Here is a 13,450-nt window from a genome sequence, read left to right as displayed (position 1 = left end):
TGACATGCAACACACATTTAAAAGTTGCGTGGGACAGTGTGTGGGAAGCCCTTAAGACAAGGGATTTCACCCTTTGCACCCAACAAACATTTAAAGGCAAATTGGTCCCCATTGTTGTGGTCCCAAACCAGGTGAGAGTATATAATAATAGAACAAAAACAAAATGAACACTAACGTAGTAAAAAAATATCGTAGATTCGAGTTGTGAAAACCCCAATCCAAGAAAGTGGGAGCCTCATATATATATAATTATGTTTCAAAAAAGAATATGGGCATCTGATCTGTGACCCACAAAGGCGGCAACTGACCAGGACACTAGTGGCCATGGCTGGCTGCTTTCACAAGAAGAAGACCCTAACAAATATTACCAGTGTTGTGTTGTTCACTTTACAATCACTCATTGAAAACCTGCACAATCTGTTCCATTGCTGGATCTCCCTCTCAGACTGGATTGAACACAATGCCAAGCAGCCTCCTGGGTTCAACACTGTCCCCAACCTCAACACCTCTGTGTTTTCACCAAAAGCTCAAGAATTTCAACCCCATAAGATGCAGCCATGGAGTTCATGAGAATGGATCGGCTTTTCACCCGGAAAAGAGCGCCGCTCTGGGTACAGGAACAGGAACAGGATCCGGATCCTGCAGGCCTCCAAGGCCGCGCAGGATCATACTGGTTAGGCACGGACAGAGCGAGGGGAATGTGGATGAGAGTATGTACACGAGGGTGGCTGATCCGAAGATTGGCCTGACCCAGAAAGGGATGGGCGAGGCGTTGGATTGTGGGAGGAGGATCAGGGAACTGCTGGAGAAGGACGAGGTAGATGACTGGAAGGTTTACTTCTATGTCTCACCTTATAGAAGGACGCTGGAAACTCTGCGAAACGTCGCCAAGGCCTTCGGGCGCACGAGGATTGCTGGAGTGAGGGAGGAGCCTCGCCTGCGTGAGCAAGATTTCGGTATGTCAGATGAATGAAACAAATCACAGAAAAAAGAGTCCCTGTTGTCCTGTTCTGTTCTGTTCATAAATGTGTAAATGCACAAGTGCAATAAACCGAGCTTTTTTTTTTTTTTTTTTTTCTTTTTTCTCTTTTTGCAGCTTACAAGTATGAACTCTTCTGTTTCCTTTATCTGTTTTCCCCTTCCAAGGAAACTTTCAGGACAGGGAGAAAATGAGAAGAGAGAAAGCAATTCGCCAACTCTATGGCCGCTTCTTCTACCGCTTTCCAAATGGAGAGTCAGCTGCAGATGTTTATGATAGGATAACAGGTAGTCTCTGCTTACTGTCAACAATCCCAACTCATTAACAATGGTGAAAATAGTAAAGATACTAACTGCAGGATTCAGAGAGACTCTGAGAGCCGACATTGACATTGGCCGTTTCCAGCCACCAGGCGAACAAACTCCCAACATGAACCTGGTGATAGTATCACATGGCCTGACGATACGGGTGTTCTTGACAAGGTGGTATAAATGGACAGTGGAACAATTTGAGGGACTAAATAACCTCGGGAATGGAAATATGATTGTGCTGGAAAAGGGTTATGGGGGCAGGTATTATATTAACTCTCCGATCCTCCTCTAAAACGAACTGTAACAGAAAAACACCCCACACGGTGAAGTAATAGAGTTAATTAAACTGTGAACTGATATCTACAGGTACAGCTTATTGATGCATCACACAGAAAAAGAGCTAAGAGAGTTTGGTTTAACTGATGAAATGCTGATTGATCAGGAATGGTAAGCCCTCTGGTCTTAAGAACCTATGCATCCTAGAAATTCAACACTTGCCTCAATCTATTACCCTGATGATGTAAGCAAGGTACTAGAGACTTGCTTTTTTTTTTCCAGCTAACGTGTTCTTTCTTGGTCTCTTACTGAAGGCAAAAAATGGCAAAGCCCGGGGACGTGAACTACCACTGTCCAATGACTGGCTCAGCGTTTTTCACCCATTTTGATGATGAAGATGATAAAGTATTAGCCACGGAATAATTATACTTACCCGGTGTTGGAAACTAGGCATGCAGTGACACAGAAGGACTCCCTGGAAACGCTTACTTGAGCAGCATGAACTCGTTCCCGTGCAGCCATTTGGCAATATGGTTTTTCTGATCCACAAGTGAAATAACAATCCTGCAATAACACCAGCAGTAGTAAATAGTTTTCAATGAAAACCATAAATCCCTAGCTGTAACTGAAAGGTGGTTATCAATGAACATGCAGTTTACATGCAAGAGTGAATCTTAGGGTTACTTTTCCTTTGATCTAGGCTGACAAAAGTTCTTTTTTCGAAAAATTATCCTAATCATTAACTCTGGGATGCGTTTATGAGGATATCCATTTTGACCTTTCTACAACAACAAAGAACAAATCCAAGAGTCATCTAAGTCACTTTAAACATAGCCAAAAATATATATAAAAAAAAAAAAAAGAATGCCAAAAAGTAGAAAAAACCGAGACTATGATTATAAACAGAGTTTGAACTTGATTGTCCTATCTAAAACTTTGAGTATATTGCAAATCATCTGACATATTGCTAGAATCATGCTACCAAGAGGATTAGCCACCAAAGGTAGAAAATCCACCAGTAGATCCTTTAGATTCTACATCAACTATTCTTCATCCTCGGATCATAAGAACAAACATTAAGAACTGTGTAAAGTGTTGAACAAAGTTAACAAAGAACTGTAGTGACCAGATGAACTGAGTTATAAACCGTAAAGCATTAGAATTCCTTGTTACGTTCTCAGAATTCAGGTACAAGAGATGTTTCCAAACAATAAATGAAAATGGGAAATAAATCAAAAGGTAAATAACCCTAGTTCCGAATTAAAAGGGTGTTCTATTCTAAGTTTCAAGATTCCCCTAAATTAGGAAATGATAATATGCCACAAAAGGATTCAGCCCCAAAAAAATTGTTTCTAGTTCTCTTCAAGCGAGTTTTTCAAATAAATACCACATAAATTACATATCTGTTAATGTAAAATTGAACAAATTCCATGAATAAAAATCTTCACACAGTTCCATCTTGCTTGGTTCAGAGGACATCAAGCATTTCTCTACAGTGTGGTTCATCTCAACCTGTTACAGCATAAAGAGAAACAATGAATGATATCCCTTCTAACAACTATTGGCAAACAATCAAATAAAAACAGCAATCACAACAACAAAAAATCATAAGCCTTAATCCCACTAGGTGGGGAAACCATTAAATAAAACTAAAATAAATTTAGATTATCTAACCATTGTAATATCCATATGCATGCAAGGGAAACACTCAGTTTTGCAACTCCCTAGCATTTTCAAGGAGGCGGATGGCATTCTAACTGCTTATCGTATGTCCTTATTTCCACCCAAATGAATAGAAGCAAATTATTGGATAAAACATTAATTCCTAACTGCACCCAGGAAGACATTAAATTCACTTTAGAGAACACCATGCAAATGGATATGGACTTTTCATTGATCTGATAACATAATAGACCTCCAAAGAAGTTAGATCATCTAGGATTGGTAGGACATCCAAATATCCTATAGGATGCCACTGAAGAAAAGAAACACAAGCTGCAGGAAGCAGTACTGGGGCCTGTCTAAAATTTCCAAGAAAAGATGTCAATATGACAAAATGAAAATTCAACTGAAGAACAGCAAGATTTATATTGTCCAACTGAGTATGCACCCAATGCGACATAACCAATACAGGGCACAAAGTTCGAGGTATTCTTCACAGGCTTACATCCTCAAGTTCCCTCGCAGTCTAGGTGCTTTTGAGTTTGAATGCTGTTTCATGTTATGTCGAAAAAGGGAGCCACCTCAATTTCCATGTGACTTGGTTCTACTTCTCATGAACCATCCACTAGTTAAATAGTTCACTGTCCTTGTTTACCAAAAGGAAACTCTTTTAATAAAGGGCACCCGTTACAACCAGTGACAAAGGACAAACCTTGCCACTGCTACAAGGTATCGCCCTCAAAATAAAATAAAACTACTTTAATCTAAAGACTTTTCAATTTGAATAACATACAAACCTAAACAGCAATAAATTGCAACAGTTTCATAAGCCATAAACCAATTCCAGATATAACAGTAGAAGAAACGGCTCATTTTATATATCAAATTAACAGAAGAACTACATCGTGATTAATCCCAACAAAATGTGGAAACTGCACCGGAACATATACACCTCTTCTCCTGGATTGGACCAGGTAACGTCTATTAAAGAGACCAGTCACCAACTTTCCTGAACTCAAATCTTTTCAGAACAATTGTCGAAGCCAATATAGAAAGGAAGAAGACAGGAAAACACCATTAACCCGTAAAGAGGGATTGGGTGGCAATAGGATGTTGAAAGTAACTAAACCCATAGAAAGGCATATCCCCCTCAACTTGGTATTGCTAAATTTCATTAGTTCTCAATACTTGCAGTGGTAATTCGCATTTGCTGGGGTCGTTCAGACCCACCATTTCGTCTCCAAAAAGCCCTCCTCCACCAAATCTCAAATCCTCTTTGTATATTTGGACAATCATCACCGGAATTCAGAAACCGGTCAAACCAAGACATCAAAATTTCCTGTTGCCATGACAGAGGCAGAGTCAGAATAGTGTTGCTCAGACCATCTTCTATTAAATGCCTGTCAAGTCCATTTGAAGCTCTCCTCATCCACCCAAAGTCGTCATAAAATGGACCCAACCAAGTCCGCAAGAGCAAGCACCTCGCATCCTTTGAAGCCAATAGCTGCCCCTTTCCAATACCAACAAACAGCCTAGCTGTCACTCGGCTAACCTCATACCTATGAATGGCAGGCACTTTAGAATGTGCATCAGACAACTCAGATTGAGATGCCCATGTCTTCAGAAATTCCTCAGCAATCTGTCTATCAATCAATATATCCAGAATCCAATGCAAATTATCCGCCTGCCGCGCAATTTGACCCACTTCCTGCAAATCAGCATCTGCAGCCTTTAGAAAATGTTGGCGAAGCAATTGCAAGCAACCATCACAAGCAGAATATAATGACTCTTTCCTCAATTCATTTTGAGAGGAATTTTCACGGAGCATTTTGGTCACCAATCCCTTCATCTCTCGCCTTGCCTTCTCATCTTTCCCTTCAAGAACCACCTGCAAAAGCCTGAGCAGTACTTCCTCATTCTCATTTCGCTCCTCAATACCTGCAGGAACATCACCCGAAACCCTCTTAAGAACTTCCCCTGTTCCAACCCCTTCAAGCTGAAGCTCCGAAAGCAGAGCAGCCACCTTCTCCTCTTCATCCTCAGCCCATGGAGCAGCCTCTAAGTACTCCAAACATGACAAAACCCCAGCCTCAAATCCAATTGCAGCTGACACCTAAATCACAAAAATTTCAGAAACAATTCAAGTCCTAATACTTCGATATTCCCAATCAACTCTTATTTTCACACACAGCTACAGATAAACATTCAAATTCAACCAAAGTTCACGTCTTCCTAAACATATCATTGATGAAATTTTTCGAAAGCAATGTGAAAATAAGCCGTGTTTGTGAGTTGTACAGGTTGGCTGGTTTCACAATTGTCAACTAAGTGATGGAACATGACCATATCAATTATTTCATTTACAGACATCTCATGAAACGTTTCCGTATGAAGTTGAAGTTGTTCTTTTGCATGGGTTTGCATTACCAATATGACTCTTAGAACTCAATTCATATTATCAATGTCGTGCCGCTAACCCGAACTTTGCTATGATAGGGTGCCCCGATGATGATGATGATGAAAATGATATAACACTCTGTAAATGTTTATTACCTTCAAGATTCCAAGGACTCTGGAAACATCTTCCTTCATAAGCCTCCTCCTTAAATCCTTACAGTACATCAGCCTTAGGGTTTCGATGTACACTTCAATGTCATCACAGTCAGCAATCTCCACAATGTAGGGGCCGGGAGCTCTCTGCGGCCTCGACCACAAATCAGACAGTTTCATGGCGAAGAAGCGGCTGTGAGCGACCAAGATCTGTTGATGGAGATTCATCAAAATACTAAGTCCCTCCTTCGAGCTCAACGTGAGCTTGACATCACCGGAAACGGCATCGTTGAACTGACTTCCCGGACTCCGACAAGCCAACAGGTACGAGAGCCGCTGTTGCATCAACGCTTGCCTGTCTTGAGCCGAAATCTGCGATTTGGGCGCCGGAACGGCAACATTTGGAGCGGCGATCTGTGTTCGGGGCGGGCAATCGGGCTCGCTCGCCATCATCTCGAACAGGGTGGGGCTCGATCGGGTCTTCTCGACCGACGGAGGCGGCGACATTGGGTTCAAAAGCCCGGCCGTCAGAACGGAGTTGAATTTGCTAAACGACGACGGGAAAGAATCGCCGTTGGCGCCGCCATAAATCCCTGCGGCGGCGGCGTGGGCGTAGGCGTGGAGAGCGGAGCTTGACTCCATCGCCTGTGGACTCGCAGTCGGTGAGTACCGAATCTTGAGATCCGACGGCGACCCGGAAACGGGTTCCGCGTTGTCTGGAGCTATATGCGGCGGCGGTGGCGGCTTGGAGGTCGCGCAGCACCAGGAATTGTCGGGGGAGACGACAGCCGCTGAGTCAAGCTTTCGTTGGTGGCTGTGGGATTCGGTTGTGGTGGCGGCGGCGGCGGTGGCCGTGGCCGATATGGTGGTTTCGCGGAATCGGCGCCGCTTGGTCTTGGTGTTGGAAGTGGGTTGGTGGGTTTGGATTTTGAGATGGGTCGTGGTGGTAGCTGCCATCAAAGGGCAAGCAAGCGAAGTATAATAATAACTACTCAGCACCCAGAGAGAGAGAGAGAGAGAGAGAGAGAGAGAGGGGAGCTTGGCTTAGTAGTTGTAGCCGAGGTAGCAGTTGTTTTTAGCTGAGTTGTCCTTTTGTTTTTAGGGCATCCAATTCCAATCCATCATCGGACCAAGAGATTTTACAGAGGAGAGAGAGAGAGAGAGAGATAGAGGGCGGTGGACACGAGAGAGAGAGAGAGAGAGAGAGAGGCATCAATGAGCATTCAATGCCTTGTTCTCTCGTCCAATCCCCACAACCATGCCCACTCTGCTTTCTCCGCTTGCTCTTTTTTTTTTTTTTTTGACAAATTCTCGTATATTCTTATAAGACAAAACCTATATTTTTGTCACCTTATTTTTTCACGTCTATTTTGTATAATGTTTAATTTTTTATTTTAATTATATTTTTAGACTTATATTTTTAAATTATTTTATTTTTTATATTTTATTTTTTTATGACAATTCATTTTTTTTATTATTTCGATTACTCTCGTCAACTTATATTTTCAAATCAATTTAACCCCTATATTTTGATGTGTATAGAATATGACGTATAATTTATCATCTTATTTTATTTTTTTTATATATAAAAATATAAAAATTAAATTAATTCAAAAGTACAATTCTAGAATTGTAACTAAAATAACGAAAAAGTTCAAATTATCATACGAAAAAAATTAAAATATAAAAGTTAAATTCACTAAAAAATTATGTTCATGGATATAATCAAAATAATAAAAAAATTAAGTGATCATACAAAAAAAAATTATAGGAACAAAAATATAGATTTTGCTTATTTTTTTCATTTAGAATTATCAATGTGTACATACTTTTGGTTGGTCGTGTAATGCATTTGATGGGTATTTTTTTTTTTAAGAGGCATTTGATTAACCTTTTATGGATGTGTGTATATTTGAATTAATTTTAGGAAGGTTTCGCCATTGCCAGTTGTATTTGTGCTTTCCCTTATTTATACCTTGCCAGGGGGTAGGGACCCCTCCCTAGCATGCCAAATCAAGAAAATGATAGCCCTTATTTATGATGGTTTTTAGTTTCTAGATGGGTGGAAATGAATTGGCTATATTGGTAATTCTAGTTATGATAGTGAAAATTAGATGGTGTTGATTAGCTCTTTCGGGAGGGTATTGTGACGTTTTGAAACTTATGACGATAATTGAGATTATCATAACTCACGTTTGTAATACAAAATTGATTAACATATATTTAAGAAAACTCTTCGATATGTAAATTAAAAAGGTACAAGATGCGCAAACGAAGAAGGGAAATACCATATGCCCCAATTGTTGCAATACCTTTGCTTTCATGGGTGACGAAGAATAAGAGATACGCTAATAAGATTGTTATCGTTGATCTTTTGGGATAAGACTAATTTTTTTATGGTTAGTTCGACTCCTTTCTTATGTGTTTAGTCACCATATAAGAGAGTAGCTTCTTGAGGTATCTGCTTGATCTTGTCGAGGGATGAATGATTATTTGCATATTTAATTAATTTAATTGTGACAAATATTATACATTTATACAATACATTAAGTTCCTATTACTTATTAAGTGCTCAAAGCATTTGAGCTGATAGCAAAAATATTATTTTGTTGAGATGAGACGAGAAGCAAAGAAGAACGGGTGTCCAATAATGTGTGAATCGTATTTACGTATCTCACTTTAACTTTAAATTTACGTGTGTTTTATTCACACAACAACTCACCAATAGTATAAAATTTAATACTTATCAGGTAGACTCACCTCAAACAAATTATGTTTTTTGAGATTCACAAAGAGATACAAATGGATAAAGTGTTCCTTACGCTAAGGTAAAATAAGAAAGAATATCGTAAACGAGTCTCCCTTCTTGATCGCATATGAAGACAGATACTCGTATCACGTATCCCATAAATAATTTGTTCGAAATTTATATTTTTTATTAATATTAGAACTAAATATATTAATTACATAAACCTTTTTGGAAAGTTGTATGGGAGTGAAAGACTTTCTTTAGGAAAATTAGGCTTACATGTGTGTCACAAACAAGGACTGAGGCAGCTTTAGGAGGCTAATCAAATGGCTAAAATGGGGAAAGAGTAATAGGAGGACAAAGGGCAATTGGGCATCATAAAGCCATGATGGGGAAGGCTTTAGAAGGTTGCTTTCACTTTATTCAATGCCTTGGGCTTTGTGGGGGGCGGCAATGTGATGTTGTCCTTTGGAAGGGATAAAAAAGCTATGGAATATTTTAACTTCTTTGGACATGTGATATGTTGGGCATGGGATTCATTTTTTTTATTTAATTTTTATTTTAATACAAAAATAAAAAATATATATTATATGTTGATCAATAATTATGTTTTATTTCTATTTTTAGTATCTTTAATGGGCACTTAATAAATAAAATTTATAATTATATATGGTCATGGGATAAAAGCGCAAAAGTGTTTATATTTTATTAGGACATATCCCGATTATCACGACAAAAGACTAAACAAGCAAATAAAGAAAAAATTTTGAACAAATAAATAAGAAGAAAAAAAAACTATACAACTATATACATGATGAGGTCTTAAAAAACTTGCACTAAAAAAGCTAACTCCTCAATCATTATCAAACAAATTTTCATAAGAATTTTAAAGGTTTTTGACACGAATATTAATATTAATGATTTAGACACTCGGTTACTCACCTAAAAAATTTAGAAAGAGCACGGTTAAAACTTGTACCCGTCAAACTATAAGTAAAACCACTAGAATATAATTAGCAAAACTATAAGTTAAACCCAAAAAATTATCAAATTTTGACTAGATCATGGAATAGAGGAAGATAAAGGGAATGAGAGGAAAAATACGAGTATTTTTGTTATATTAACAATTTAACAATGATATAAGAAAAAAATACAACTATAGTTGTAAAGTTACGAGAATCTCTATCATTTCTCAAATGTTGATTAATGATGTACCCAGAAGGTTGGGTGTAATTTTTCTTTAAAAAAAAATACTATGTTCTTTAATTTTTTAAATTTATGAATTTAAGTGAAAGATAAATAGTATTGCTTAGTAAATTCATTTCAAAGTATATAAATAGGAGTGAGTAACATTTCGATTAAATAGAAATAATCGGCGGTTTTGTTCGATCCAATCTGTATTTCAATTCGATTTGATTTTCAAATTTAAGTGGTTCAATTATTTTATTTTAGTTCGATCTCTATATTAAAAAAATAAATCAAAATAATTGAATTGACTGAAATATCAAAAATGAAGTTATTTTTTACCAAATTAAGGATTTGAGTGTTTTAATTTTTAAGTTTTTTTTTACAATTATTTTATTTATTTGATTTTCCCATCTATTTTAATTTAATTCAATTTTAAAAAAAATAAATTATTCCATTTTAGCAAATAAATAGCACAATCTTCTCAATCTTCCTTGATATATTATATATTTATATTATTATGTCATAAAATATAATATATCAATACATAAATAATATAAAAAATATAAATTTATGTATTTAAGTAACATTTTCGTTAAGAATTTTCTTAAATGATTAGAATCTGTCTAGATAAAAAGTCATGCCTATTTTATATTATTTTAATAATATTTAACAAAATAAAAAGACAATTTTAATCTTATAAAAAATTTAAAAGTTATAACTGGAAAGGGTATTGTTGGTAAATAACATAATTACCTTAACATTAATAATTAAAATAATACAAAAATAATTTTATCCAAATAAATTTATTATTTCGTTAAATCTATAACAAATAGCCACGTGAATTAACTACTAGACACGAAACTCGAACTTAAAATCCAAACCGACAATAAAAGTTAGGGGGGGCCCACAAGAAATTACACAAAAGTTTTCAATTTTTTTTATTTATTTATTTTGTCACTCTTGACCCGTCCCTTTCTATATTTATTTGGTGGGGTATTCATAATTAATAGCCCCTTTGTCACTGCCCTCTTAGTGAGTCACTCTCCACTCGGTAGTCCCACCAAAATCACATTTTTAAAAAATATAGACTAAAGAAATTTTGTGTAATTTAAAATTATTATTAAAAAAAATTCGTTTATTTTTCATATGTCCATGGCTCTTTTGTATGTCTTAAAATGTCTTTAAATAAAATATTCGAAAGGGTGAGTAATATTTTAATTTAATTGAAATAATAAAATCAAATTAGTTAAAATTATTAATTTAATTCGATTGAAATTGTAGGTGATAGGTTTGATTCAAGTTGTAAGTGAATTTGATTCAATTTTTAAATTTAATATTTTTAATTTTTTTCTTTTATGACTCAAGTGTCTGAACTTCGTCAGTTTAGTTCTAAAGGAGACTAGCATTTTCTCTTGATTTTGCCTTCGGATAAATTAGATGCAGTCGTAAGTTTATACACTCTCAAACAAACACGTTATCAATCTCCACTAAATAGGGCATTTCTTCACCAAAAGTCGAACTCCACCACTCTCAAGAAAACTTGACAATTTTATCACTTACGCCATGTCTTGAGAGTAATAATTTTAGTTATCTTAATTAGGTTCAATTCTATTTTTATACTAAAATAATATTTGAAATAATCGAATGAATTAAAATATTAAAAATAATATCATTTTTTCCTTTTTTTTAAGTTTTTGGGTTTTCGATTTTTTTGGGTTTTTTTTAATTTTTAAATTATTTAATTTTTTTAAATTTGTTCGATTTTGAAGATGTATTTGGTTGGTTTAATTCAATTTTTTTATACAAATTCAATCTAAATTACATATGAATATAACAAAAAAAAAAATAACTAAATGCCATCCAAAGCACAAATTCAAAGGCAATCGTAATTGGGACCCCGTTTCACTATCACTACAGACATAAAAACCAAGTTTTTATCTTTAATTAATAAAAAAATATTTTGTTGTCGGTACAATCCGACAACTAAATTTATTAATAATATTAAATTATAATTTTATGCTTATTTATTACAAATATTTTTTTTATTAAATTTATATTTTTATTTATATACTTTTCACATTAATTTATATGATATATCTAATTTTCGTTATTTTAATTATACCTATAAATTTATATTTTTGAGTTAATTTAATTTTTATATTTTAACAAAAAATAAAATAAAATGAGATGATTAGTATTTATCAAATCATATTCAAATAATCATAATATGTCTAGTAAAGAAAATAGATAAATACGAGAACAAAAATGACAATTACTAACAGTATTTCTAACTTGATAAATCAATCAAAATTCTCGCTCACTTTAACTTTTTTCACATGTTAAAGTGTAGAAGTTAAATTGAGTCAAAAATATACATATAGATATGTAATCGAAATATCAGACAGTTTAAATTTTTGTATGAAAAAAATTAAAATATCAAAATTAAATTAACTAAAAAATATAAAATAATGCTATTGATACACTTTTGTGTACACCTTGTACTACACAAATGTGTACTAATGACAAAATTATCCCTCATGAGACGCATAAAGAGGCGCAAGATATTTTAATCATAATACTCTTTATGTAGTTCAAAATATACAAAAAATAATGTAAAATATAAACACATGAACAAAACATACCTTGCTTGCCATTGCATTCAGCTTTTACTCTTTATATTATAATATATATGTATATATATATATATATACATATCCGTTAAAGAGGAAATTGCAGGAAGAAGAAGAAGAAACAGAAGCGAGCCAGAAAACAAGAAGGAAGCGATGGGCTTTCCAGTTGGCTACAACGATCTCATCTTCCCCAAGCTCTTCCTCCACGCGCTTTCCCTTCTCGCTTTCCTCAGAAACTTCGTCTTCTCTCTCTCTAGATCTCTGGGTTTCCGCCATTTTCCCCATCCCGACGTCGATAGCTTGCCGGCTCGACCCGGCGGCGATCCCGCGGCGCTGATTCGGGATCTCCTGCCGGTCCTGAAGTTCTCGGAGGTGGAGGACCCGCCGGAGAGCTGCGCGGTGTGCCTGTACGAGTTCGAAGGCGGCGATGAGGTGCGGAGGCTGCCCAACTGCCGCCACATCTTCCACCGGAGCTGCCTGGATCCGTGGATGGACCACCTCCGCTGGACCTGCCCGCTCTGTCGGACCCAGTTATTGCCCGGCGATTTGCAGGCGGCGTTCGACGAGAGACTCTCACCGGCCTCCTGGATCTCCGGCTTTCACGGCGAGTACTCGCCGGTAACTTCTTCTGGTTTTTGAGTGGTCCATGGAAATGGTTGGTATTATATTACAATGAAAAAGAAGTTTAGAAAATAACATTTTGTATAATTATTAATTATAAGCTCAAAACAACTTTCAAATGCACCTTTTAATTTTAGTGATAAGGAAAAAAAAGCCAAAAATAATGTTTCGGAGCTAAAAAATATTTTTAGACTGTTTTTATATTTTAAAAAAAATTAAGATTATTTTATAATATTAAAAAAATATCAAAAACATATTTTTAATTTAAAAACTCATTTCATTCAACGAAGCAGTTAGAGTTGAAATTTTTTCCATCTCTAACCTACTTAATTTCGTCTTTAATTCAAACCTACTTAGTTTCGTCTTTAATTCAAAAATTTTAAATTTAATATTTATTTTTAAAAATAAGTAAAATTTTAAATATATTATTTATATTATATTTGATTTTTTAAATATATTATTTATTTTTAATTAATAAATCATG

General features: G+C 35.5%; 3 protein-coding genes across 3 annotated transcripts; 2 read left to right on the top strand and 1 right to left on the bottom strand.

The window, feature by feature from the left end:
• The first annotated feature begins 375 nt into the window (after positions 1 to 375).
• Positions 376 to 2,408, top strand: LOC127813632 (phosphoglycerate mutase-like protein AT74). Its single transcript, XM_052354692.1, has 5 exons — positions 376 to 956; positions 1,147 to 1,266; positions 1,338 to 1,551; positions 1,657 to 1,737; positions 1,881 to 2,408. The coding sequence occupies exons 1-5, from the start codon at positions 461 to 463 to the stop codon at positions 1,987 to 1,989; spliced, it is 1,020 nt and encodes a 339-aa protein (XP_052210652.1). The 5' UTR covers positions 376 to 460; the 3' UTR covers positions 1,990 to 2,408.
• Positions 2,409 to 4,084: 1,676 nt separating this feature from the next.
• LOC127813631 (BTB/POZ domain-containing protein At1g63850) lies at positions 4,085 to 6,983 on the bottom strand. The gene is made up of 2 exons (XM_052354691.1): positions 5,782 to 6,983; positions 4,085 to 5,341 (listed from the first exon to the last, which is right to left on the bottom strand). The coding sequence occupies exons 1-2, from the start codon at positions 6,733 to 6,735 to the stop codon at positions 4,403 to 4,405; spliced, it is 1,893 nt and encodes a 630-aa protein (XP_052210651.1). The 5' UTR covers positions 6,736 to 6,983; the 3' UTR covers positions 4,085 to 4,402.
• Positions 6,984 to 12,445: 5,462 nt separating this feature from the next.
• LOC127813361 (brassinosteroid-responsive RING protein 1-like) lies at positions 12,446 to 13,135 on the top strand. The gene has a single exon (XM_052354300.1). The coding sequence runs from the start codon at positions 12,499 to 12,501 to the stop codon at positions 12,982 to 12,984; it is 486 nt and encodes a 161-aa protein (XP_052210260.1). The 5' UTR covers positions 12,446 to 12,498; the 3' UTR covers positions 12,985 to 13,135.
• The last annotated feature ends 315 nt before the right edge of the window (positions 13,136 to 13,450 follow it).

The sequence above is a fragment of the Diospyros lotus genome, chromosome 11 (assembly GCF_014633365.1).
Source record: "Diospyros lotus cultivar Yz01 chromosome 11, ASM1463336v1, whole genome shotgun sequence".
Lineage (NCBI taxonomy): Eukaryota > Viridiplantae > Streptophyta > Magnoliopsida > Ericales > Ebenaceae > Diospyros > Diospyros lotus.
This window is presented reverse-complemented; position numbering and strand designations above follow the sequence as displayed.

Excerpts from the sequence above, each read along its gene's own strand:
- LOC127813361 (XM_052354300.1), top strand. The coding sequence starts at position 12,499 with ATGGGCTTTCCAGTTGGCTACAACGATCTCATCTTCCCCAAGCTCTTC.
- LOC127813632 (XM_052354692.1), top strand. The coding sequence starts at position 461 with ATGCCAAGCAGCCTCCTGGGTTCAACACTGTCCCCAACCTCAACACCT. Across the intron at positions 1,267-1,337 it reads TGTTTATGATAGGATAACAG|GATTCAGAGAGACTCTGAGA; the intron begins GTAGTCTCTGCT and ends TACTAACTGCAG. Across the intron at positions 1,552-1,656 it reads GAAAAGGGTTATGGGGGCAG|GTACAGCTTATTGATGCATC; the intron begins GTATTATATTAA and ends TGATATCTACAG.
- LOC127813631 (XM_052354691.1), bottom strand. The coding sequence starts at position 6,735 with ATGGCAGCTACCACCACGACCCATCTCAAAATCCAAACCCACCAACCC. Across the intron at positions 5,342-5,781 it reads GAGTCCTTGGAATCTTGAAG|GTGTCAGCTGCAATTGGATT; the intron begins GTAATAAACATT and ends TTTGTGATTTAG.